Source organism: Crocodylus porosus, unplaced genomic scaffold (assembly GCF_001723895.1).
Source record: "Crocodylus porosus isolate Cpor-Errol unplaced genomic scaffold, CroPor_comp1, whole genome shotgun sequence".
NCBI classification, from domain to species: domain Eukaryota; kingdom Metazoa; phylum Chordata; order Crocodylia; family Crocodylidae; genus Crocodylus; species Crocodylus porosus.
Genome location: NW_017728907.1, coordinates 22,954,536 through 22,982,145, shown reverse-complemented (window position 1 = coordinate 22,982,145; position 27,610 = coordinate 22,954,536). Strand labels below are relative to the sequence as shown.

The 27,610-nt window shown below is 41.2% G+C and overlaps 1 protein-coding gene and 1 long non-coding RNA gene across 6 annotated transcripts in view; one reads left to right on the top strand and one right to left on the bottom strand.

Annotated features, from left to right (window-relative positions):
* CUNH1orf21 (chromosome unknown C1orf21 homolog) overlaps positions 1-27,610 on the bottom strand; it is a 221,005-nt gene that overhangs the window by 92,594 nt on the left and 100,801 nt on the right. For all 5 annotated transcript variants that reach the window (XM_019530983.1, XM_019530981.1, XM_019530985.1 and 2 more), the window contains exon 3: positions 11,681-11,772. In XM_019530983.1, coding sequence (XP_019386528.1) covers positions 11,681-11,772 — 92 coding nt within the window. The remainder of the gene's footprint in view (positions 1-11,680; positions 11,773-27,610) is intronic.
* On the top strand, positions 11,695-18,164 carry LOC109307212. The gene is made up of 3 exons (XR_002100203.1): positions 11,695-11,776; positions 16,830-16,836; positions 18,152-18,164. It is a non-coding gene; the product is annotated as an uncharacterized LOC109307212 (long non-coding RNA).

The window sequence follows — 27,610 nt, the reverse complement described above, 5'->3', positions numbered from 1 at the left end:
GTCTCTGTCCCTTCTCTCCTCAGTTCCCTGCAGTCTCTGCTGCTTCCCCCCCTATACCAGCTTCCCCTCAGTCTCTGCCTCTTTCCCTTCTCTCCCTCTCTCCTACCCACTGTTATCAGATGCTTATTAGCTCTGTTCTCTCCTGGAGCACAGCATGTGAAAGCACAGCCCTTGCTGGGCCATGCAGCAGTGGCAGCACTAATTGGCCATGAGTTTCCCTGCACTCTGTGCCTGGCAGCGAATCCAGCTTCAGCTGGAGCTGAACTGTGTCTGACAGTAAGCAGAGGGCAGAGGGGAGAAGGAGGGGCAGAAGCTGCAGTGGGCAACTGAAGGTTGGGCAGGGGAGACGGGACAGGAGGCTGCTCTGGGTCTGATTCTGGCCCTGACCCAGGCTCAGGGTCAGTCAGAGCTGCAGCAGCCACCTGTCCCTTGCTCCCCTCCTTTGTCCACAAATTTAAGATGAGTTTTTCCCCCCATGCTGAAAGTGGGAAAAATCCTGGTCTTAGATTTGAGTTAATATGGTATATAGCAGTCAAATAGGTAAGTTCGTAAGGGACATACTCAAGCAGAGATTGCACATGCACACATACCTATACAGGGTACACAAACAGGTAATTCCAACTTGGATGTACATTAGAAAACTTTTGCCTAACAGGTAGGGACACTTAGACTACTCATACCTGTTTGAAAACATTATAGCATGGATTTAGGTAACAAGACAGTGGTAACTTCTAAACATTCTTTTAGAAAATAAACCATGATTATAAAATGGGGCTTACCCACTGGATTGTATCAATCAGGTATGACTATGTGAATCAGCTGCCAGTCATTCTACATTAACAGATGGCACTGAAAGTAGTAATGTTGAAGAGACATTAAATTTAGTTTCAAATTTTGACATCTCATAATAGTAGGAGTGCTCTGACATGATCTGACATATTTCAGTCAGACTGCAACAATGTTTAAAGCTCACACAATTTAGTCTTGAGGTGGGATTTATGGAAACTCTTGCTTTGCAAAACTAATTCTAAAAGTGACTGACAGTGAAAGAATTATTGAACCAGGTCTTCAAGTAGACTGCAATGGAGTTATGTGGTTTATGCCATGTGAGGATTAAAAATGGTTCTTAGTGTCCTGTGCATTATTGCTCACTATTGACAGTGACCTTGTAAATGAGGCTCTTTTCCTGTTTCACAAATGGCTTTTTGTTCTCTCTGCCTCTCAGAGTTTTTAGCTTTTCCAGAGAGAAAACTGGGTGGAACCATGGATAGAAACAGTCAGTGAAAAAAAAAAGAAAAGCCTGCCCCCCACAGAAAGCAATTAGTGTCCAGAAGTAAACTAAATGCCTCTCCACTAAGTGTTTAAACAGTACTTGGAAAAGCTCTGGCTGGCCCTGAAAATGCTCCCTTCTTAGAATGATACACAAGAGCTAAGTGTGTGCAAACTTGCCCTGACAGCAGTAACATTCTCTGTAGAAGCTGCTTAATGGGACTGACAGTTTGGACACCCAGTCTATTTGGTCTTAGACAAATTGAACACTTTACAAAGTCATCGTATTTCACAACAACAAAAGTAGAATAAATAAAGGCAGCTAAAGGCTTTACCTGAAAATTATTTCTTCATTTTTTTCTCCTGGATAAAAGACTAATCTGAAACTGAGTGAACTAAGACGGTGAAAGTGCTAAATATATAACAATCCATCATTAACTGTAACTTCTTTAAATGGTTTATCTTACAAATTTTAAACAGACACGGCGATAAACATGGCATACGAGCAGTGAAAAATAAAGGCACTTAAATCACAGGTACATAAGCACAGACATGACTTTGACCCAGTAGGACCAAAGCCCATTTTATAGCCTTAACTACTTTAACTAAGAAATGTTGGCAGACGCATAACTAAGTGTGGCTGCTGCATATCTCTATAAAAGTGTGCATATGGCCACAGGAAGAATACCACTGAGGGTTTTTTGGGCTTTTTAAACATTTCCTCCCTTAAAAATGAGTGCAGTTTTAGTCAAGAAGAAACATGAACATCCTAAGCTGTAAACAGATCAACAATGCTTTGCAAAATGCAAATTTTTCCATAGTGAAGTCTGAAGCCTAAAATTGATACTAATTTAAACCAAGTTATTTGCATCACAAATATACATTTGTTTTCATATCCAGATATATATTCTGGCTTGTCAAAACATTCAGTAATATCATGAATTTATTCTGCTTTACATGCTAGTTAAGTAAAGAGAACTGGACACCTCCCTTACCTAAAATTGGTTTTATTGGAATTGAGAGAGGGGAAAAGAATATAATACTTAATGTAATAATTTACTTTGATCTATAAATAACATGCAATGACCCATGACTGAAATGAGTTAAACTGACATAAGCTCATTAAAAGAAACCGTCTTTTAAAAGAGCATCACAGCAATGCTCAAATAAAATAGGGAATTTTAAATAGGAATATTGCACAATGTGTTTAAAACAACAGACATCCACAAAAGTATCTTTTATCTACATTTTAGTTCAGCTCCAAATGCATTTCTTTTAAAAACAAGTTTAAAAGAATCTATTTATAAATAATTGGAAATTCTCTACTACTTCCTCATCTAATACAGCTGTAAATGGTCTAGCAACAATTCAAAGTCCCTAAATTAGACAAACTGACCTGAAAATCTCGCGAGTTATATTTTTCATCCATACGTGAAAAACCGAAGTCAAAAAAGGAGTGGATGTGAAGGACACCAACAGAGGGTCTGTACCAAGGAGAATTACAAGAAAAAAAAATCTATCTACTGTACGGCTGTGCATTTCCAAGAAGATCACTTTGGGCATGACAAAGTAGTCTACAGCAGTAGTTTTCAACCTTTTTTCATTTGCAGACCTCTTTGGAAATTTCAAATGAAGGTGCACACTTTGAATTGTAAGTGTGGGTATTCATATACTTTTGACTGACCATATTCATGTTTTGTGGACTCCTTAGACAGTCTGTAGACCCCCGGGGTCCACAGACCATGGGTTGATAACCACTGGTCTATAGCAAAAATGCCTTTAACTGATAGCTGAATTTACTTAAGTTGCTTCTATTTTCTTCTTTTCCCCAAATGTGTTATTTAAATAAACCCCTAAAACCTTGAACATAGTAGAGAAATCTTCCCCTTTGTGAGAGCAGGCTTAAGAAACAGATGATGAGAAGGAGAGATGGATGATGAAAAACCTATGCAGCAAATGAACGTTACCAAGTGGGACCCTACATTACATGATGTATTGTCTAATATGTATAGACATACACCACTATCTTTTGCTACACTGAATGGTCACCATCCTCAAAACACATTCATTTCTACATAGTACCCTCTAACAGCCACTTTACCAACTATACAAACCTTACTCCTACATTTAAGGCAGAAAAATCTATATATACCAGAGAAATGCATCAGTAGAACTTGTAGTGACATGGTTGGACTGGCATAAGCTACAAGGATGCCATGTGTTCTCTTCAGGCATCCCATTTCAGGAGCTCCTAGTATACTGCTGATCATGAATAGCACTGCCTTTAAATGCCACAGGACTTTTGGACTGTATACCTGTATTGCCCAGCATAGTCCACCTGCCAAATGCATATGTCATATGCCTGTGTTACATGGCACTTTCATTACTGAGTCTGCTCTAATATGGCTTCAAATGGTTCTGCCCTGAAAAGACCATGCTCTTGCACTTGCCAATGCCATTCTATGGGTATTACTAATTCTTGCTGGAGCTGTGCCCGGACAGACTCTAAGGTAGTGATTCTCAACCAGGGTATCATGGCACCCTGGGATGCCCTGATATACTTGCAAAGGTGCCACAAAATGTTAGCACTGTATTAGTGTGCAAACATGATTCCAAACATAAACCTTGAGATTTCAAAGAGGAATCCATAGTGTTAAAAACATTCTGACCTGCTGTGATCTTTCTGAATTCTTTGCAACATAAACAAATTGTTCTATTATTTCTCCACAGACAAAAAGCGAGTAAAAACTAAGAGCTGAGGGGTGCTTTGAGTCTAACCAGGAGTCTCTCGAGTTTATTCAAGGGTACCTTGAGTCTAAAAAGGTTGCAAATCATTTCTCTGGTGGTCCAGTACATAATAGTGCAAGGTCTTGTCACCTGTATAAGGAAATAAGGAGTTTGACTTTGTGATCTTCATTTGTTTTTTCAAATTTTAAAATTTGATTCCCAAGCTACTTATTTTGCCTTGTGTTGTAGCTGAGCACAGTATTTCTCCCACCCCACAGTTCTTTCCAGAACCCCAAGATAGGAGTGGTCCAGGTGCAAACCATCCCTCCAGTAAGGGATGCCATGAAGCTCAATGCCTCTCCTTCTACCTGAAGTCACAGAATCCTACAGCCTAAAGGTCTGGGTGATAGAGCATGTGGGAAAATTGGGAGGCTTTACCTTGGAGGGAAATAATTTGCTTTGCAGAAACTCTGTTTTCTTTCTCAGATCTCAGGAATATGCCATTAAGACAGTGTTTTAGTGCTGTGTTGCACTGGGGGCTTTAAATCTGTAAACTGAAGATGGTGAGAGTAAGGTACAAGGCAGGGCAGAGAGCAACCACAACCTGTATGAAGCCATGTTAGGTACATAAACCAGAATTCTGATCTTTTGAAACTAATCACTAAAGCAGGAGCACTGAGAACACACTGAGGACCAAATGACGTAGTGCAATTGTTACTGTCAACGTTTGCAACCAAACGAGGCACTGAAGGGCCAAAAACAACATTAACACCTGGCTGCTGGTGGTTGTAATTTTCTGTGTGGACAAAGAATGTGTACATCATCGGGTCAACACAGCACACCAGCATTTTTCATGGCAGGCAACGCAAAAAAGTCTCCTTCAGTTCAAATAAGAGAAGGCTCTGGTTTGTAAATGAAAGTTGCTCAGTTCTACAGCATGTCTAATGTTTTTCTGTAACATACCATGACTGTAAAGTTAAAAAAAATGCAGTAAGAAAGTTAACTCTCAAATCTTAGTATAGCAATACTTAGTATTTATAGAATACTTGCATTTATTAGTGCTTAGCCAGAACACTTTAACCTATACCTTTGTACTTCAAAGTGGTGATAAATAGAAATTTAAAACAGTAATCATCGGTGCCTTCAGCCAGTGAGCACCATTAAAAAATACCATTAACTGCACTGTGGTGTTTGACTTTGTCAATGCGTTTTCAATAATCCCTATTTCCAGAAAGAAAAAAAAAAGAAAAAAGAAAAACAGCCCCACCTCAAATACGACAATAAAGTTAAATGAAGTGACTGGTATCTCATCAAAGCAATATCCAATGCAAATAATTAAATCCCCGGTAAGCATAAATTATAAATACAAATTATTTAATAATACAGAAACATAAATATCAATATTGTTATATTATATTTGCATATAATATACAAACTATGTTTATATATTTAAACATTTATATGATGAACATTTAGAAAATTGAACATCACGTGTTTATGAACATTTTAATAGGTGCCTTCAGTGACACAGTTTTCTTCTATTTTTTTTTTATTTTTAATGCAATTTAGCCCTTTCCTTGATCATATTTATTTTTAACGTAGTCACTGATAAGACTAACGATAAAGTAGAGAACAATGAAAACTAATGTTCCAAACTATTAAGTAGGAATGACATATGATTTTGCAGATCCAACTGAGAAGAGAATATGTTCAAAATATAACCTAGAAAGAATAGCATTTGTCTGGATGATATAGTACATTTTCAGATAACAGCAGGGGAAACTACTAAATACTGAAAGAAACCTTATTTTGTTCCCTCATGAAAGTCCAAGTGAGACCAGCAAGGAAAAGGTGTGGAGCAAACTGTCTTTCAATTTTCTCCAAACTCCACTGTGACCTTGTCCCAGCCTTCACCTGTAACTTTCCTGGTTAGTCTAAGACTTGAGCTTTCCTCAAGTCAAGATGGACAGTTATGCCATTTTATGATAGGCTTGGATGATACCATGTACTAATTCCAGCAAACATTCCTTAGTAGCAATAAATATAGCAAGTATAGATTTCTGCAAGCAGAAGTTACAAGGAAAGAAAATGCAAGTAGCAAAGCACGCAAATTATTGAATTAAACTACTCAATACAAACAAATGCTTCTTTTTTATTATTTTCGGTTTTCAGAAGAATCAGCAATGTAACACGCAACTTCAAATAAGAAGCAACTTAGCTTATTAAGTTTGGGAAAACAATGCTAAGATATATGAATAGAGCACACCTTATTTTACCTTTCTCAGTAGTGAAACTGCACAATGGAATGCTATTAGCACTCCATGAGTATGTAAATGAGAACAATTAAATTAGTCCTATTATGAATGTTAAATAGGCTGTTATGATTGTACTTTTGTACACCTAATATGTTGTTGTCAAGCCAAATAATGAGTTCTTTCTAAAGTGGAGATTAATGGGTCTTTAGAACTGGCAAATTATGTTATTTATTCCAGTCATACCTGCCCATAGATAGACATGTCTTTGGCGAGGACTTTGTTAGGCTTTTAAAATATTAACATGTCCTAATTTTATCTTTCCAACCATGCTTTTTTAAAGTAAAGATGAATTGTTACATTACACATGCTAGCTGGCCACTACTTGCTTTTGCTTTTAGCTAGACCCATTAGCTGAGTGAGAATCTGAAAGGCATAGCAATTGATACAATTATTTCCATTTGGGATTACAACTGGTAGAAAAATGTTCAACCCTCTGTCATAATGAATTAATTTAATAAATGAATAATTCACAAAATAATTTAACAGGCGAGTGAATTAACTGAGCTTATAAAAGACTAATTAATTCATTCAGTGACAGGTAAATGACATTATTGGCCAGATTTTAAGTTTGGTGCAAACTTCTAGCACAGCTCAATTGCATATATGGACAAATCAAATGCCTTAATGTACAAACAGTCACTTTAGGGGCTTAGCTGGTTAGTATGCGTACCTATACTTACACAAATTTATGCATAAACTGCATCTTCACAGTAAGAATCAGGCCCATACCCTAGCACTGGGTTCATGGACAAGTTCTCAGTAAGAATTCACTTCCACCACTCACTCTCATATTGCTAGATTCAAAGTGCATACAGGAACCCTGCACAGCTCACCCTTTTCAGTAGGTTACAAATGTACTGTGGTTTGAGGAGGTTTGGTTAACGGAGCACCTACCTCAAGATTCTCCCACTAAGTACAGCAGGTCTCATTTTCTGTTATGGAGGAGATATACAGCCAGGTTGTCTGGGAAAAGGAAGAGATAGGAATCTAACACAACCTCTGGGTTACAGGCCTGAGTGATGGGAAAAGTTGGTAGTGTTATAAACGGTAACAAAAATGAAGGTGGGTGAGGAAGGTTTAGGAATAAAAGTAAGGATTTCAAGTTTAGCCAGATTAAGTTTAATATAATAGCAAGGAACATATGGGAAGATGTCAACGAGAGAGATCAAGATGCAGGATTGAAGATGACTGATCAGGAATTGTGAGGTAAATCTGTAAATCAGAAGTATACAAAGAAAGTAACTACAGGCCTATGAGACAGTGACATGAAATGGGGTCTGAAAGGACAATGCAGGTGAGAAAGGAGGTACATAACATTTGCAGCGCATGTTAGGGGAGAAGAGACTGCAGGGATGATCAGGGTAAGAAGGTGAATTAGGGTGACATCCACAAAAGACAAATGCTAGCGAAGGACAATAAAACAAATCTCAACTGGTTTTAATAAAATATTAGGATTGCTTCAAATCTATTAGATAAGTGAACTCTCCATTAGTCCCATAAGGCTCAGGCTTTGCCTGAAACAAGGTTTCCAAGGTTTCCATTTTCACCAAGTACAGAAATTTGTGGAGGTCAATTCAGGTTCAAAATGGCTGCCCAATTTAAACTTAGCTTGTCCCCGTGCTGACATTATACTTACAGACCCAGTCTCAGTGACCAACCATCAGTCTAAACCTGTAACTGTACAGAAGTTCCCTACATGCAAGCCAATCTAAAAACAGCAGAACCCCATTTAAGATAAACCTGGATCCATGTAGCATCAAACTTGTTCAATTTAGGTTAAACCAATGCATGGAACTTCTGTACCTGTTCCAAGTGCAGCCCTGGGGCTGGGAAAACCCAGCCACTGGCCCCAGCCCCAGGGCTGCTCTTTTCACACACCCCTCCCACAGTGGGCTATTTTTTGCACCCCTGGCCTCTTGCTCCGCCCCCCATAACCAGCCAGCCTTGTCAACTCCTGTCCCGGAAGGGGCTCAGCATCCAAATGCTTTTATCAGCATTCGCTGCTGCTGGAGCCAAGCAAGTAAATCCTGTGGGGGCAGGGGTAGGAGGGATGGGAATGTGTTTGCTGGGGGGGGGGAACCCCACCTCACCCCACCCATGGGTGATGCCTGCCCCACCACCCGCTAGCCCCTCATTCTGACTTACCTGTCTGGCAGCCATTTTGAATCAATTTAACCTCCCCCTAATGCCCCTGAATGCATAAACTTATGTCAGCTTTTGAAGCTTATTTATAACTTTGCTTTTACATCAATGATTTTATAGTGGTCAGCACACAGTAATAGTATATGTGCCCTGAAAGTCTGTTTCAGCCAAATTTTGTTCTCCAGTGAAGTTTTGAGTTCCAGTTGACTAGTGAGACTGCTTGCTAGAGAACTGTCAGGGCATGGATCTGTTCTACTCTGATTCTCCTTTTTTTAGCTACGGTTACTGTAACTGAAACACGGACCTGATCATCAGAAATAAACATCTGGGATGGTCCACAGGCTCAGGGTATAAATTCAGAACCAGTCAATGTTTGGCACCACCTCTTATGCACCTGGAGAGCCTTGTACTTTTCTATGACTGGAGATCACAACACAATGGGACACAGAGGTAGCATTTCAAAGCAACTAAATGCAGAGGAAGGGCAAAGTAGGAGTTTTTAAGGGAAACTTGAGATGCTTTTCAAAAGTAAAAGAGCTTGATAAACCAGAACAACTCCCAAAATTAACACTATTATGACACCAAAAAAATTAGATGCTAGCTGACAATAGGTAACTCAAAAGCAGAATCACTTAAATTGAATTAATACAGAATCAGTTATGTAACCTCAGATAACTGAAAAATACAACCAAGCTCAAGCTACACACCTTCATTTGAGAAGGAGGTGGATTTGGGAATCATAGCAAAACAGCTCAAATGCGGGATTAAGAAACAAGAAACACCACGGCTTGATGATCACCCCCATGACCTTTTCTTGCTTCTAAAATTTCTGATCTCTAGAAATATCTGATGAAAAGTCAGGATTTTGTAATTTACTGGCAACATTACAAGGATTAGGAGAACTAAAGCCTGATTGATAATTGTCTTAATCCATTTTCTAAACTATGAATTTAACATGTTTACTACAGGGAAAGAAGTTTAGTAAAACCTTTAGAAATCAAAATTGTCAATACTTTGACTATTTCCTGGATTAGCAAACTGAATACATTTACAGATGTCATCTTTCTTTAATGGAACTAAGATGGAAAAAATTAAAAAGATTGTTTCTGAATATGAAAACTTTTTTTTTCTATTTTCCTTTTAAAACTGTCTTTCAAGTATAAAACATCCTTTCTGATTAAAGACCTTCAACATCTTTTGGAGGTTCCTATAAAGTAAGAAGCAATAACACTCCCTCACCCTTGTATTTAAAACTCATTTTTCAAAATAACTGCCATCCCTCACAAAAACAACCCATCAAAACAATATACACACCCCAAAGTATCTTTCCTCAAAGATCTCTCTTAATAAGCTTGTTCATTAAAATAAACAGATATTGCAACAAGAAAGAACACACTAAACAAAGTTTAAAATATCTCTGACTAGTTTTTAAATGCAACACACATGACCCAGACATTTAAAAGTAACTCAAGCTGTTCCAAATTCTTCTCAATTGTCATTCACATGGAAACTTGCTTTCTTGAGTTTTGCTAGCTTAGTGCTGGAATCCAGTGTAGAAGTAAAGTCCCTCAAATCTTTCAATTTTATTCAATCAAAGCCAGATATCAGCGCTCATCTTATATTTGCCAATAAAAACCCAATAACTCCCAAACTAGAGATAATTCTTGCAGCAGAACTACCTAAAAGTAGCTGAAAAGCAAACAAACATGCTTACATTGGTGATAATGCTGAATACACCACAGACGCTGCTAGAAAAGGTGATGTTCTCAGCAACATCTTGCTGCACGCTAAAAGTTGTGCTGTTTAAGGGAGCATCAGCAGTTCAAAACTGCAGACTCTATCTATCTATCTCTGGAGTATATGTATGTGTTATATCCATATCCGTGTGTATATATATCCATATCTGTGTGTGTACACACACACACACACACACACACACACACACACACACACAGATATAGGTATTCTGGAGTAGAGATAACAGAGAAATGATATTCTGTGCTATTCTGTGGCCTTCAAGCAGAATCTAAAAGTTACCAGGCAGGTTCTACCCATCAGAAAGCAAACTGTGCCATTTACTAGCATAATGCATCTGCAACGTTGTACTACAAGCTGCAAAATATATGCCTGACAGATGAATGGTGGAGGTGCCTGTCGTTCACTTCTGCAGTTTGTCACCACAAGCAATACAAAAGAGGCTGATGTTCCCAAAAGCCACCCAGTTGTGGTGAGGGGCAAATCCATAGCTAATATAAATGGTCACAAATCCATTAACTTCAGCTTGGGATCCTCCCTTCAGTTTTCCAGGTAGAAAAAAGCATCTACCTGAAAAAAAGCTCAGCTGAAGAAATGGGACTATACACATTCAATGTAGCTTATGCAAATTACATTACTGTAAAACTTCTTTGAGCAATTTAACTAGATCACAAAAAAGTATTATTTTGAGCTTTCAAAAAGGAAAAAAGACTTCTGACAAGTCAGCCTGAAGCAAGTCACCAACATCTGTTTTCTATGCCAAATCAACCGAAGTGAAGTAATAACAACAATAACAACTTTGGTGGATTGTGGTTTCTTTAGGTTTTAGTGGAGCCATTATGGCTCCACTAAAACCTAAAGAGCTATGCCGACAGAACAAGAGGAAACCTAATTTTAGTTGGTTCTAATTTTAGTTTTATACACACACAAAATCTTAAGTAGAATACAGGTTTAAGGATAAAATCAGAAAATATTTAACCTAGTGCAAAATTACTTATGAATGATCCACATGACTTGCATTAAATTACATAACTCTTTCTTTCCCAGGCTTCCTGACTTTACATATAATAAAATTCATAGAAGGAAAGTATAAAATAAATCATAATGTCTACCTGAAGTGGTTTTTTTAATACCAATATATTTCTAATTTACAAAAAACTCCTCTGGATAGGGACAAAGTTATTATGGCCTGCCCATATACCTATTTGCAAAGGTGTGAATACAAATACTGTTTGTGCTGCAACACTTACCCCCAGATCAACTACAAGCTAATTCAAAAAGGCAAGCAGGAAAAAAGTAGTATTTTGCACCTACCATTCAAGCAATATATAGAAAAGATATAGATAGTAGCAACATTTTCAAGAGAATCCCCTTGAGATGTGCAAGCTGCAGTTTGAATGTATGGCACAGTGTATATTACAAAAGCATGATCATGTTTATTTCATTAAATGAGTGATGATTTCAGTTCTTACCAAGTTTTCTTGATTCCTGGCTGCTATTTTCTGATCATCTTCTCCATTTTTCATGTATTTGACTTCTTCCACTGGTTTGATCCTGTACTCATCTAAGTATGAAGAAAAAAAAAGAAACAAATGTTTTATAACAGTGCCATTCAGGAAACAGGGAAAAACAAAACAAAAAACAAACCCCAGCAGCTAACTAAAAAAACACCAACAAATAAAACGTGTTGCTTAGTATCAACTAAGCCCTAAAGAAGATAGATCTGGATTATGTTTTAATTTGCAATTTCCACCTAACGCCCACCATGGAAACAAATCATACAAAAGAAGACTTTAGTTAAACAACGCAAAAAAAATGGCAGTTCATTTTCAGTACGCTTTGGGATCTGATGCACCAGATGCGTGTCCTGGGCACCAAACTTAGTAACTTTGAAAGCTACATGCAAGGGACATCTCCATTCATGCTCCTCAGAAACTTAAAGCATTGACATTTAAATCTTCAAGCTATTATTGCCATCATGGATCCTCTTTTAGAAAATGGATCTACTGTTGTGGAGGTTTGTACCACACGTGCTCTGTATTTGTGGGAAAATATTGTTTTATACAATTCCAAGTTATGCTCCATATTTGCACTAAGAGAAAAATGGCCCTTGGTGCATGTATGCATTAACTGCATATCTAAGGTTAACCTCACTTCATCTTGCTCCCCCCCTCTATGCGGCGCTGATCAGGCCGCAGCTGGAGTACTGTGTCCGGTTCTGGGTGCTGCACTTCAAGAGGGATGTGGGGAACCTGGAGAGGGTCCAGAGGAGGGCCACTCATATGGTTGGGGGCCTCCATGGCCAGCCCCATGAGGAGAGGCTGAGGGACCTGAATCTTTTCAGTCTCCGCAAGAGGAGATTGAGAGGGGATCTTGTGGCTGCCTACAACCTTATCAGGGGCCACCAGCAGGGACTCGGGAAAGTCTGTTCACCCCCCTTGGAGTCACCAGGAACAATGGCCACAAGCTGAGGGAGGATAGGTTTAAGTTAGATATTAGGAAGAACTACTTCACTGTAAGGGTGGCCAGAGCCTGGAACAGGCTTCCCAGAGAGGTGGTGCTCTCACCTTCCCTGGAGATCTTCAAGAGGAGACTGGATGGGCACCTGGCTGGGGTCTTATGACCTCTGCCACCCCCAGTGCTCCTTCCTGCCCATGGCGGGGGTTGGACTAAATGATCTGTCTAGGTCCCTTCCGACTCATTGATTCTATGAATCTGTGACTTCATTTAAAACCAAATCCCTGACTCTCAAAACAGATAAAAGCATGTATTTAACTTTCTGTATTTTTAATTCAATTAATTTAAATGAAAGTTTGATCTGCCCTTCAGAAATGGTTTAGTAGCTATCTTTTCCAACAAAACCCTGAAGCATGACCAACAGATGTAACCAAAGGTGGACAAGACCTACTCTTCATGACCACCCTTATTTTTTTTTTTGACATGTCCCATTTTAAATTAATTCCACTGTCCTTACATTTTTTCAGTTTGTCCTCTTTAACTTTCAAGCAAGTTGTACATGTGCTACTGACTGAGGAGTTTACTTATATACTCACTGCATTGAAAAAAAGATCTAAAAGACAATGCTTACAAAATGAATGTCACATTTAAGTTAAATTTGCAAAGAGTGCTATTTTACCCAATCCCATGAAAATATATTTCGATATTACCTTCCTAATATGTATAATAATAAAAAAATGCTCTAATATTTCCTGTTGGCTATAGAAAGTGTTTTAAATTCTGTGGCATCCCTGAACAGATTAAGGCTAGCTGTTTTTTCAAAATGTGATTGGAAATAGCACTGTTATATTTTAAATGGGGATAGGAGAAAAAAGTAACACTAACTGCAATTATATGATGAATTCTGGGGGAAGGGGGTAGAAAAGCATCTTTTTGTTTCTCTTGCCAGTGAAAATTCTAGACCAACAAAAAAAAAAAAAAAAAAAAAAAAAAAAAAAAATCAAACCTCTTCTGTTATTAATAAATATCAACTGCACATTTCCAAGTACAGGCATTTTTTTTTTAAGAAAACCTTTCCCAGTACCAGTGTCATTATCCAGAACTAGAGGCTCACATTTCATCAATGTCTTCTTACAAACATGTGCTATAATGCAATAAGTAAAGCAAACAGCATTATTTCAGACCTAATGGAACTCTACTGGGGGCCAATACAGAAATTGAGTAGAAGTAATCCTTAACCTCTTCCTACCAGACTTTTGAGACAGTGTCTTGAGTACCTGTATAGCCATTTCTCAGTTGCTACTATGACCCTTTGCCATGCTGTCCATGCAGCGAGTGGAGCCATCAAAAATGTATCTAAAATTCTACGAACATCAGTCCCCACTCTGAATTTACAGAATTCCCTATTGCAGGGAGAGACCAATATTTTACCCCGCATAGACAGAAAAAGTTAACACAAAATGAAAAGGTATGAAGTACATTGAGGAATAACACGACACAACATGGGCCTAAAAAACAGATTGTACAGACATTTTTTTTCTTTCTTTAACTTAAGGTACTTTTAAAATGTTTCAGGGGTGGCCAAGCTGCGGCTCCAGAGCCACATGCGGCTCTTCAGAAGCTAATATGCATCTCCTTGAATCCTTGCACAAGCACATGGTGACCAGCTTCCATTTGGGATCTTGGGTCACTGCTAGTGACTCAAATCAGCAGCAAAGGAGAAGGGGGAGAGAGTGGCGGTGGCATTCACACCTTGGATTCCTGAGTTGTGTCTATATAGTGGCTGTGGCAGGTATGCTGACAAGCCCTCACCTCATAACCAGAGGTGGGCTGTCAGGCCCACAGGAAGCCCTGCGGTCTGGATCCAGCCTAGGGTACCAAACAAGTCAGAAGCTGGTTACCGTGTGCTTGTGCAAAGACTCAAGGAGATGCATATTAACTTTTGAAGAGCCGCATGTGGCTTTGGAGATGCAGCTTACCCACCCCTGGTATATTTAATCTGCTAAGGGTAAAAAACAAACTAACCCACAAATAGATCTTCCTGGTTTTATTGCAACTGAAAAAAATCATAGGAAATGAAGCTACTGATTATATAGAAACTATTCTTTAGGAAATGAAATTAAGCCCCCAAATGGTTTGCTTTTAGTAGGACTAATTTTACATTGTCAAAAAAATATTTTTTGATTTTTACTTTGCCTAATCCAGGCATGTTCAACTTGTTTGGCACCCTAGGCTGGATCCAGGCCACAGGGCTTCCTGTGGGCCTGACAACCATCTCTGGCTATGGGGTGAGGGCTTGTCACAACCGCTGCATTGACACAGCTTAGGAATCCAAGGGGTGAATACCACCGCCACTTTCTCCCCCTTCTCCTTTGCTGCCAATTTGAGTCACTAGCTGTGACCAAAGATCCCAAATTCAGCAGCATGCAGCAATGTGTGGGTACTAGTGGCAGTGGTGTCTACCCCCTGGATTCCAGGAACATGCTGTACCAGCAAGTCCCGTGGGCTGCAATTTAACCCCTAACAGGTGGCCAGTTTGGCAGACATGGCCTAGTTCATGTCAGAGGACTTCTAACAAGTATGCATAAATAGAAATGACTGTTAAAGTTACTAAACAGCAACACTTCAGTAAGGTAAAACTAAGGTTGAAAATAGATACTTGTTGAAGAGTTTAAGGTAATATGAATTGTATCCATGAATATAAAATGAACTGTATCTCAATTTCCTCAACATGGACAGCTGGGAAATCAGAAGGCTATGGTTCCAACCCTTAGGCCTTCAACAAACTTTTCTGTTTTATTTAAAGACGTGCAGTAGATCCCACCTGAAACAAACCACATGGCTTTCTATATAAATTTAAACAGATGAGAAATAGGACAGAACAGAGAAATGTTTGCATCTTTTATATGACCTGCACATACCCTGGTGTTAGCCTTAGAATATTGAGGAAATTCCTAACTAGTCTTGCAAAGGTAGGTAACATATTGAGTGCCTGTGGCCTGTTATGCTTGGCTGAAATCCGGCAAAACTAATCTCTGGGTTGTATCCTGAACTTAATATCTCAGGGCAATACTATGAAAAATAACAGGATAAATAGAAGGGAGTTGAACATTCAGCTCACACTGCAGTAGTACACAAGGGAAAGAGCCTGTAATGGACTGCATTTGCAGGATCATGTAATGGATGGGGTTTCCCTGAGGACATTAGGGCTGTGTGAAATTTCACCCTGTGTTTTGTTTCGAAGCTGTTTCGATGCATTTCAAGCTCAAAACAGTGGAATCGAAATGAAACAAAAGCCTTTGAAACAAAATAAGGGCACTCAAAACATTTCAAGTTCAAAGCCAGGCTTGCTTGGCTTCAGGGCCAGTCTCAGCCGGCAGCAGCAGTTTCCTGTCATACAGCAAGCAGATTGGGGCCTGCCCACAACCCCAGAAGGGCTGCAGGGCTGCGTCAGACTCCTTCCAGGGGCGTGGGCCCCTAATATGCCTGTCGGATGACAGGAGGCTGCTGCTGCCAACTGGGACCAGCACTGGGTGCAGCCCGCACCCAACGCAAGGAAGATTGGTGCTGCTGCTGACCCCAGCCAGAAGCACCAGCCTCCTGTCATCCGGGCCCCGTACTGGAGCCAGCCGGAGCAGGGTGCAGGGCCCACGGCAAATCAGCTCATGTGGGGACACTCCCCCACTGCGGAATTGTGGTGGCAGCAGGTCCCTGCACAAGGTGATATGCCCCAGGCCCCATACTGGTGCTGGTCCAAGGCGGGTGCAGGACAGGTGCAAATCAACTTGTGCAGGGACCCACCTGTGGGATCAGCCAACTCCTCCCAGGGGTGCAGGGGGCTCCTGATCTGCCTGCCGAATTGCAGGAGGCTGCTCCTGCAGATTGGTGCTGCTGCTAGCTCCAGCTGGCAGCACCAGCCTCCTGTCATCTGGCAGGCAGATCAGGCATTTGCCTGCACCCCTAGGAGGGCTGAGCTGGACTCCTCCTGGGGGTGCAGGCCTCCAATCTGCTTGCCAGATGACAGGAGGCTGGTGCTGCCAGCTTGTGCCAGCAGCAGCACTGATTTTCCCAGTGCTGGGTGGGCAAAACATTGAAACAGCATCGAAACAAGACAGTTTCAACGGAACGAAACAGTTTTTTTGAAACGAAACAAAACTCAAAAAGAAACACAGTTCCATCAAAACGGAAGTCAAAGCAGAACAATGCTGTTTTGCACAGCCCTAACGAGCATATCATTAGTTAGTTGGTTTGCAGATAACAGGCCAGAATGTAGTGTTTTCAGCGAGACAGAAGGTGGGCTATGTTTGTAGATGAATGTGTGACATGGTGGGGTACAGCTGGGTGAGTTGCTGCTAGCTCAGTATATGCAGCCCATCTGATGTCAAGGTGGTGTTGAGTTCCGTAGTCACTTCTAACTTTCAGTGATAACATTTCTCAGGGGGGTGTTACAGGTTATCTTTAAACCATTTGAACAAACTTAAAATGGGAGCATTCACATATTAAAGGGTGTTATCTCATTCTAAGTACCCTCTAAGTGTCTTAAAATCATGCCACTTGGAGTGAAGGTTATCTTTGAGCCATTCTACCAAGGTCCAGGCAAGACCTTGTTAATCTGCTCTGCAGAGATAAAGTGATCAATTAGCAGTCCTCCAGCATCCCAGGAGGCTTAGCTCCTCTACTCCTTTCCACCCTCCAAAGCTCTATTAATCTCACGGCCTGTAAGCTCCACCTGGGAGAACATGCAACCTAGGGATGCTGTGTGGAAAACAGGTTTTGACTTCATTTTTTTTTCCCCCACCAGTTCAGGTTCCCCTTTTTTTTTTCTACCCAGTTGTAAGTTAACTCTCAGCAGCTCAGCTCCCACTGCTTCTCCAGCCTCCATGCTCTTGCTGTCCATAATTAACTTCCAGTGAAGGCATGGTGCTTTTTCTCAACTCTGTGCCCTGGCTATGCCTTCCCTTTTCCATGATGGCCAACCCTCTCCCAGGTCAGAACAGAACCACTGTGGTTGGGGGGAGACAGGCAACTGCCCTTGCACCCTGCCAAGCTGCATGAGCTAGCAGAAGCCACTGGGGAACAGGGAGCCAGCAATCAAGTGGTGTGGAGAAATTCATTTAACTGCTTGTAACTTCTGCGGTCTGTGACCTAAATTTTTATGCCATCTGCAATGGGAGTTGTAGTACAAGCTGCCCTATGCCCAGGTGGGCAATGGGGAGCAGAGATCAGCTTGGCATGGCTCCTAGGAGTAGGCTCCCTCCTGCTATCCCCCTAAGCCAGGACTCCCCAACCCCCTCCCAAAATCCCCCAAACCCAACTAATTGAAATATATGCAAGTTTTTGGTTCTTTTTTTTTTTTCTTTTTTCACTCTTTTCTCTTTACATCTCCCTCCCCCCACATTTAATTTCAAACAGTTTTTCAAGATCTCTCTCCTCCCACCCACACCTTTGGCTCAGCTCCTGCTGCTGCAGAGGGGAGGAAGCCACAGCCTCCATTCTGGTTTCCCTGCCTCTGAACTACATGCCAACCTACCCCTCCTCTTATACTCCAGTTGAGGGATAGAGTCCAGGGTTTCTATCTACACCTCTGCTCACCAGGCCCTCCAGTGGCAGGCCTCAGTTGTGCAGGTCTAAGACAGCATTCAGCATTAAATGAATAAATGCATATTCAGAAGTAAATAAATTTAGGGAAGAACTTCATTTCCATAAGGGTATCTAGAATCTGGAACGCACTCCCAGCAGAGGTGGTACAGTTGCCATCCCTGGGAGGTGTTTAAGAGCAGGCTGGACAAGCACCTCATTTGAACCCAACTACCTTCTGCCCATGACAGGGGGCTGGACTTAATGATCTTTCAGGCCCCTTCTGGTCCTACTATTCTATGATAAGCCTTAACCTGTGACTGCTCTGAAGCTGTTCTAACTTTAAGATGACATATCATTTCACAGATTTAAAATGATTTAAAGGTAACCATCCTTGTAATACAGGGGATTAAACCTTTTAGTCACCACAGCCCTCTCTTTGCAACCCAGCTAGCATCACGGGCTGCCCATCCCTTGCTGTAGCTCTGTTGTCCCTGCTATGGGCAGAGGGGCTGATGTTTCACTCCCCCACTCCCTTCCCCAACCTCCTCTAAATGCTCTCTCCCTACATCTTTAAGAGCGGCCAGTTCAGTGACCAGAGGTTAGGGGGTGAGTGAGTGAGTGAGAGAGAGAGAATGGGGTGAGGGTGTGGTATGGAGACCAGCTCTCTGCACAGAATTGTGCAGAGCCAGGATATCAGGATACTGGAAGGAGCTCTCTGAAAGAGCCACCAGCAGAGGCTGGCCACAAGCAAAATATGAAATGCAGAATTTAGGCTGGATCCCATGGCTAGGCTGCAACAGGCTTTAAGCGCACTTCTGGTAAAGTACACACTGGATCATGGGTACAATCACTTCGCAAGCCATAAGTTGCCAACCCTTGGTCTAAAACTTCCTAATCAGCATTGCCATTCAGATCCTTGGCAGATTTAACTGTTTGTACTAATAATATGATTTGAAAAATTCCCTAATCACCTAAGTTTTATATGGAGCCACATAGTTCTTGAATAAAAGAAAAACCTGGAGACAGAATGGCTATACGGCTTATAAATGCCCCAGAAGTCCTCCTCCCCAGCCCCTGCAGGCTCTAGTTCTATGGAATTAGGGTTCTAAGCCCGATGTTCTTTCTGCTTAAGTTCTACAAGAGCCTCTACTGAGATGAGAAAAAACTTAAGATTTCTCTTAAACCTAGGTGTTTAAAATTAACTTTGAACTTGAGCAGAAATGCTATAAACACTATTGGCTCTGCCAGTGCCATTTCTAATATTTTTGAAATCCTGAATAAACCCTAAAATTAGCACAGGACTTCAGTTATGAGTTATCATATCCGCTGTATCAATATTTTGAGTAGTGCTCTCAAATTCTTCCCGAAAATATAATAATTTTTTTTCAATTATCTAGCCTACGTACCCTATGCACTCCTTCTCCTCAAGTCCTAGGGAAATGGATCAAGTATAGAGATACTACATCAGCCTTGTTTGAGACATTCAGTGATAAAAAATATGTTCCCCCCCCCCAAAAAATGAAACCTACCTTTTTCAGACAGCTTGAATGCTCTGGTTCAGAGGAGTCAAAGTTCTCCTCACCAAGTTCAGGCCCTGGTATGCCCCATCTCAAAAATCATGCATCCTGCTATGCCAGGCATACATAGCAGGAGGTGCAATGCATGGGTGGGGACATAAAATCCCTCAGATCCCAAGTGTGTGACTGTTGGGGGCAAACCAGGGGCAGGCAAAATATGGCCCGCAGGCCTACTTTGGCCCACCAGGCACTTTCATCTAGCCCACACCACATCCCAATGAATTGCACCCCACCCAGCCCTTTTGCTCACGATGGTGGGAATGAGGTGTCCACATGTACTACCCCCCCAACATACTCTATTGAGCCTTGCTCCCACCCTCTTGGGTGGAAGGGTTCTGCCCAGCCAGCAGCTTCTGGGCAGGGCTCCTGCTGCAGCCAGAACCTGCTTGCTTGGGATAGCAGGTACGGAAGTGGTAGAGCTGGTGGGGGTTGCAGCTGGGCAGATGCGGGAGCACAGCATAGAGCCTGCACCCAGTAGGGACAGCAGGAGTGCACAGCTCAGCTGGGCAAGTTGTGGATGTGGGTGTGGGGTGTAGAGACCGCCCCACGCACTCCCCCCCTGGTGTGCAGCCCCAGCTGCCAGCAGTGGCAGCAGGTGGGGAAGTCAGGGTACTCACACCCACAGGTGCCTGATGGGGCGCGGCTCCAGCCAGCGCTGCATGGAGGGAGGGAGCAGAACCCTCCTTAGTGGAACGCTGGCCATTTCTATGGCAGGGGCTCTACACCGTGCGCCTGCAGCTCCTGCACTCCCACTGGGGAAGTCCCATGCTGGACTCCATGGGGAAGCTGGCAGAGTGCAGGGACCTGCACAGCAGGGAGTGGGGAAAAGCAGCAGGCTCCTGTGCAGGGCTTCCCCTGCTGCAAATGCTCGAGCTGGAAGTATGCAGGGTGAAACCCTGGTGATAGGGCAGGCTCTGCTCCCTCCCCCAGTGCAGCGCTGGCCGAAGCCACGCCTGCATCAGGCATGAGTTCCCTGACTACCCACCTACTGCTGCTGCTGCTGAGCAGCAGGGGCTGCATGCCATGGGGGGAGTGTGTGGGGGTCCCTATACCTCCACCCTCCCTCACCCCCCCACACACCCACTCTGCCCCTACAACCCTCATCGACATATACATACACCCCAACATACCCTATGCCCCCCTACACAGCCACCTCCTCTCAACTCCCACACCCCACCACACACACAATATAAAAGAGTGACACTTTATTTTTGAGTTATTTAACAATCCTTTATATATACAATACACAATCACATGTGATGACAAATATTTTTTAAATAAAATTAAAATACAGTCAGTATAGTCTAGTATATGATTTGGTTTTTTTCTGGTTCTAAGATGGCAACCCCCTCCCAAAAAAACTATGGGGAGGTGGTGGAGAGCAAGGGGAGGGTCTGCCGATGGCAAAGATCAGGGGTTAGGGGGGCAGGACTTCTGGCCCCAATGTGGCAACCAGGGGGCAGGGCAACTTCCAAAGGGCAGGGATACCTACAAGGTCCCTGATAGCTCGCCAAAACTTAAGTGGCCCTCCACCCGAAATAATGGCCCACCCCTGGGCCAAACCAAGACCAAGAGCTGTCTTGTGCCTGTTCCTGGGTTCCCTGTGACCATTGGGATAGAGCAAAAGTTAGTCTTGAACACTACCTGAGACCCAGAGGTGCCTCCTGCTCAATCCCAGTGACTCAGCCAGGTAAACTATTTGTCAGACCCCAGTACTATTCTGTGTCCCATTTTGATGGGGACACAGGGCAGCCCCAGGTTGGGGACATGCCACAAGGAAATAAGGTGGTAGGGGAGAGGAATGTTGTGCCTCAGACCCTAGAGTTGCCCCATGCTCCATCGTGATGCTGGGGGGGAGGGGACTTGTCCTTGATTTTGGAGATCAGACATAGGCATAGGGCTGTGGTGTCTTGGTCAGGATCTGGGGATGCCCCTTGCCTGATCTCAGGGACTGGGCAGGGGAGGAGGGGAGAGGTAGATCCTAGGGCTGTCCCATGCCTCATACCAATGCTCAGCTGAACACTGAGATGGGGCATAAGGCAACCCTAGAGTCTGGGGGACACGTTACACATTTAACTTATGCAATACCAACCACCCATGGATATTTTCTACATTAAGTGAACATCTTTGCAGCTGGTTTGCCATTTTATGGCACCATAAAATCAGAACTGCAAGATATAGTCCCCCAATATGTGGACTATTTTATAGAAAAGAAACCACTCCAACAATTAAAAGGGAAGAGGAAGGGATTTATGTCATATATTTTACTATCACAGTAAACAGAATATTGATGAGAAAATGCAACCGGATAGAAAGGAGGAAAAAAGCAAACAAAATGCAAAGAAAAGTCAGGCATCATTATTTGTACAACACATTCCATATAACCCACTGCATAGTATGAAACATAAGACCACAACAGCCTTAACCAGGCAAGAGTTTGGAAGGACAGGGAAGAAAGCATTTAGAGTAAAAATACAGCATATTTATTAAAAAAGGAAAATATTATGAACGAAGATCTTCAACTGGAAAAAAAGATAATTCTATTTTAAATGTATCACATGGTTACCATAGAAACATAACTAAGAAAAGCAGTGCTCATTAATAATGGTCTCAGTGATAAATGAGCACATCAACTTATAATATCGAGACAATTACTATTAAAAAAAATTAAAGCAAAACAGTGGTTGCTGGGCTGTGGACAACTATCTTATGACTTGCAAATTCTTGTATTAGTTCCATCTGGAAGACAATTAACACAATCATATTGTTACAAAAATATTTCTTTCAAAGGCAGGCATCCTTTAACCCTTTATACACACCCCCAAGCTCCCCTAGGTACTTGACAATTTTTTGCACTCTATATTGTTTCTTATTAAGCCTTAATAAAAATACAGCAATAATTGCTACATATACTGATACACTACATACCATGTTAGGCATGTAAGAAATGGTAGAGTTGCTGGTAACCTAGTCAAACTAAATGTAGAATAAGCCCTTGTTCTGTATTTTTATTAATACATTGTGTCAGATAGGAGGCATAGGGTATTTTAGTTCCACCTGGGAGAAGAAAATTTTTCAACCAGACCCTCACTTTTCCATGCTTCAGTTTTCTTCTTCAGCATCTTGTTCATTTACATCAGAAGGCATTCCCAGTTCTGTCCTTTACCCCTTATAATACACAAGCTCCACTCTGTAAAATATGAGCCTTTTTGTCCAACACTGTCAGGCAAATTTTTTCTGTGCTGTAATTATTGCTACTGGGTGTTATAATTATTCCTACAGCTGTGTTCAAGATGCACACTAAGGACCAAAGATCCATGATTCCTCACCTACAGAAGATTTGAACACTCAGCCCTATTTAGACAAAATGATTGTTTTGTTAATTCTAAAAATAAATGCTAAATATCAGGAAAGCTTTTGGCAAATTTAATTGACGCATAATTAACAGGAGGTGAAGCTCTACAGCATTAAAATCAAATCCGCTCAATACAGTCTAATGTGTGGTTGTCAACATAATGAAATCAGAACACAGAAATCTATCAACAACAGAGCTGGATGTTCCAAAATATCCTTTTGCAAGTAAAATGCTGAGTAAGTGACAATGCTCTTGAGTACTACAGTAAATTTAGTGGTATGCTATCACAACAAGTGACCTCAAATCTTAACAGTAATTCAGTGTCTATAGCTAGCTCAATCCTGACTTCATTGTGGAGACTAATAACTCTGTGGGTGGACTTCATATCCACTAGGAACTAGGCTGACCATGAATTACCATTACACTAACTCATCAGGTATTTGATGGTCAAAATCATCCATATGTGAACCTGACGCTAGTGCTTCCAAACCATTTGCAATTACAAAATCACGCTGACCGTCTTAGTCAACAAGATTAAAAAAAAATATATTGGGTGTTACCTACTAAATATAAAATGAAATGAGGAAGTACATAAACCTGTTCCTTGCAGAAAACTTACTGAAGATATTCATCCAGTTTTCCCACATTAAATGATGTTCCATAATCAAAATATCCTAGCTGCCAACAGCTAAGGTTACTGTAGATATTAAGTTGGTAAATAGTGTTTGATTTTAAACTGATAATTGCACAAAGACGACACAAACATTGAAAAGAACTAAAAACTGATCAATGGCAAAGTTGCTTGGCAAACCTGGGAAGTTAACCTTATAGACTAACTAAAATCAGAAATGTAGAGCATATGCTGTCATAAACAGAGGTGATTATGAGCAGAGTGCTGATTATGAAAGCTTAAGATATATCTATGATTTAATCTATAACTGTAATTCTTAATCAGGGTGCCAGGACACCCTGGGGTGCTACAAGATCCTTTGAAGTATGCTGCAGGAAGAGTGAAGAGTTAAGTGAGGCATGAGGAGATAAATAAGAACAGGCGCGGGCTCTCCTTGCCTACTTGCTCCCCCATTGCCTATCCTCTCTGCAAGGTAGTACACCCTGTAGTAAGTGAATTATTATTTTTTAATGAGGTACCACTCAATTCACAGAAGTTATGGAGGGATCAGACAAGGGGTGCCTCAAGCTTAAAAATGTTGAGAACTACCAGTCTCAACACTGCCTTCTGAGTGGCTTCATGTTAACAAGGCTAACTGCTTCTCACTACTCTAGCTTGTCGATTCTTATGCTTTTAATTTTTATAAACTGAAGGGAACACTTGGTAGAGACTAGCCCTTTTCAAGGCTGCCAAATAGTTCCTATTACAATTTCATTTCAGGGTGCCCTGCTTTCTATGCATTCTGTGCTTCCACACATTCAACTCAGGGCCTTAAGTTTTCCAAGGTTAGTCTCCGTCTGAAATGAATTTGGAAAGTTTGAGTACTTTGACTGTACTGCATTATACTTCTCCTGGTTTGAAACATTTCAGCCTTTGGCATTACATACAGAAGCCCTTACCAGTTTGGCAGTAGCTTGATTCCATTAACCTGAGTCACTAGTAATGTATGCCAATCTAAATGCAAGGAAAATCAGGCCCAAATGTATCATATTAACCCATCTTCCACCAAGAATGCTCGTGCTTTCTAGTGTTGTAAATATAATAACCTATTCCAGCACATGTTGCATGCAGTGGATAATGCAAACTTATCTTCCACCAAGGATTCTAATATGCTTTAGCACAATAGGAGTATTAATTTATTGTGTGAATGCTTGTGTTCCATTTGTTGTAATTAGACAAGAACTGTCATGTCTGCCTTTTTTCCTTTTACGATTTACACATAAGGAGGCAACTGATGGCTACTGCCAGAATTCTTTAAGTTAAATTTACAGGGATAACTTCCTTGTGTGAAAATGTTTTCATATATACTCTTTTCCTTGGCTCTGTGCAGATCACAAATGTCCATCTTTTCCATTGGTATACCATTAAGGAGAAACTATACCAAAATAAGGAAGCTAGTTAGATGGAAGTTAGAAGGGTCCCCTAAGAAGGTGAAGAACTTTCAGGCAGCATGGGAACTGCTTCTAAGAACATTGTATTAGAGGCACAAAGTAAATGCATACCACAAATTAAAAAAAAAAAAAAGGCAAAGTGAACCAAAGAAAGCCAGCACAGTTTAATGGCAGAGCTGCAGAGGCAATAAATAAAAAAAGGCATCTTTCAAAAGATCAGATCCTAATGAGGAAAAGAAAAAGAGCCCAAACTCTGGCAAATCAAATGTAAAACTGTCATAAGACAAGCTAAGAAACAATTTGAGGAGAAACTTGCTAGAGATAAATAAATTGTTATTGTTATTTTTTGTAAGTACATTAGAAGCCAAAGACCTGCCAGGGAGTCAGTTGGGCCTCTGGATGATCAGGGTGTAAAAGGGGCACTAAAGCATGACAGAGCCATTGCCAAGAAACTAAATGCATTCTTTGCAATTGCCTTGACTGTGGAAGATGTTAAGGAGATTCCTTCAGCAGATCCACTCCTCTCTAAGGACAAGTCAGTGGAACTGATCCAAACTGAGGTTTCAATAGATGAGGTTGTAGAGTAAATTGATTAAAAAAAAGCAAATCACTAGGACCTGATGATATTCACCCGAGGGTCCTGAAGGAGCTCAGATCAGATACTGCTAGAATTCCAACTGTAGCATGCAACCTATCACTAAAAACAGCCTCAGTAACAGAGGACTGGAGGGTTGCAAATGGGATTTCAATATTTTAAAAAAGGGCTCGAGGGGACCCAGGAAACTACAAGCTTGCAAGTCAAACTTCTGTTTCTGGAAAACAGGTTGAAACAATAATAAAAAAAGGAATTGTTCAGGACATGGATGAACATGACTTGCTGGGGAGGAATTAGTATGGTTTTGTCAATGGGCAACCATGCCTCCCCAACCTACTAGAGTTCCTTGCGGGTGTCAATAAGTAGGTATCATTAGGGTGAATCCAGTTGATATAGTATACCTGGATTTCCAAAAAAGCATCTGACAAGGTCTGCCATCAAAGGCTCTTGATGAAATTAGGTAGTCATTGGATAACGGGGAAGGTCCTTTCATGGATTAAAAACTGGTTTAAAAATAGAAAGCAAAGAGTGAGTATAAATAGTCATTTTGGGGGATGGAAACAGCAGGGATCTGTGTTGGGACCAGTGCTTTTTAATATATGTCCAAATTTGTGTATGACACAAAATTATTCAAAGTGGTAAAGACCAAGGTGGACTGCAGAGAACAGAAGAATCTGGCATGATTGAGCATATGAACAACTAAATGGCAGATGAAATTCAATGTAGATAAGTGTAAAGCGATGCACTTGGCGAAAAATTACCCAGACTATACCTACACTACAACAAGCTCAACATTAGCTGTTCCCACACAGGAAACTGATCTAGGAGTCATTGTGGACAATTTGCTAAAAACATCAGCTCAGTGTTCACAGCCATCAAAAAGGCAAACAAAATGTTAGGGATTAAATGGAACAGAAAGTACCATTATCCTCCTTTACATATCCATGGCGTGTCTATATCTCAAATAGTGTGCCCCCACCTCAAAAAGGATATAGAAGAACTAGAAAAGGTACAGAGAAGGGCCAAAAGGATGATCAGTGGTATGGAGAGGCTTCCATATGATGACAGACTAAAGAGGCTAGACCTATTCAGTTTAAAAGAGACACCCGAGGGGAAATATTAAATGGTAAAGTGAAATAAATAGGGATTTATTTTTTACTCTCTCTCTCAGTATAACTAAGGGGTCATAAAATGAAATCAGTTGGTAGTAACTTTCAATCTAACAAAGGAAAACTATTTTTCACACAGCATATAATGAAAGTAGGAAACTGCCACGAGATGCTGCAGAAGCTAACAATTTGACGAGACTGAAAAAGGGACTGGACAATTTTTTTAAAAGGTACATTAAACATGGGAGTTAGGACTACAGCCTCTGAACCAAAACTTCCTAGACCTTAAATGCTGGAGCAGCAAGTGGGAGAGGAATAGAAGAAAATCCCTGAGTTTACCCAGATCACTCACTCATTTAGCATCTACTCTCTGCCTCCATGTGATACTGAGCATGATGGACTTATGGTCCGATCCAGTAATGACACTTCTTCTGTTTGTATGCACGTGCGCGTGCGCGTGCACGCACACACACACACACTGCAAATAGGGAGGAGTTCAGGGTATGAGCCTGGGGCTTTGGGGACTTCAATTTAATTTCTCACTGCATTGCAGATTTGCTATGTGATTGTGGACCAAGTCTCTTGGTTTCCTTATGCCAGAGTTCCCTCTCAATAAATGTTCTTTACTGCCTGAGAAGAGCATCAGAAATATAACTGGAAGCATGTGC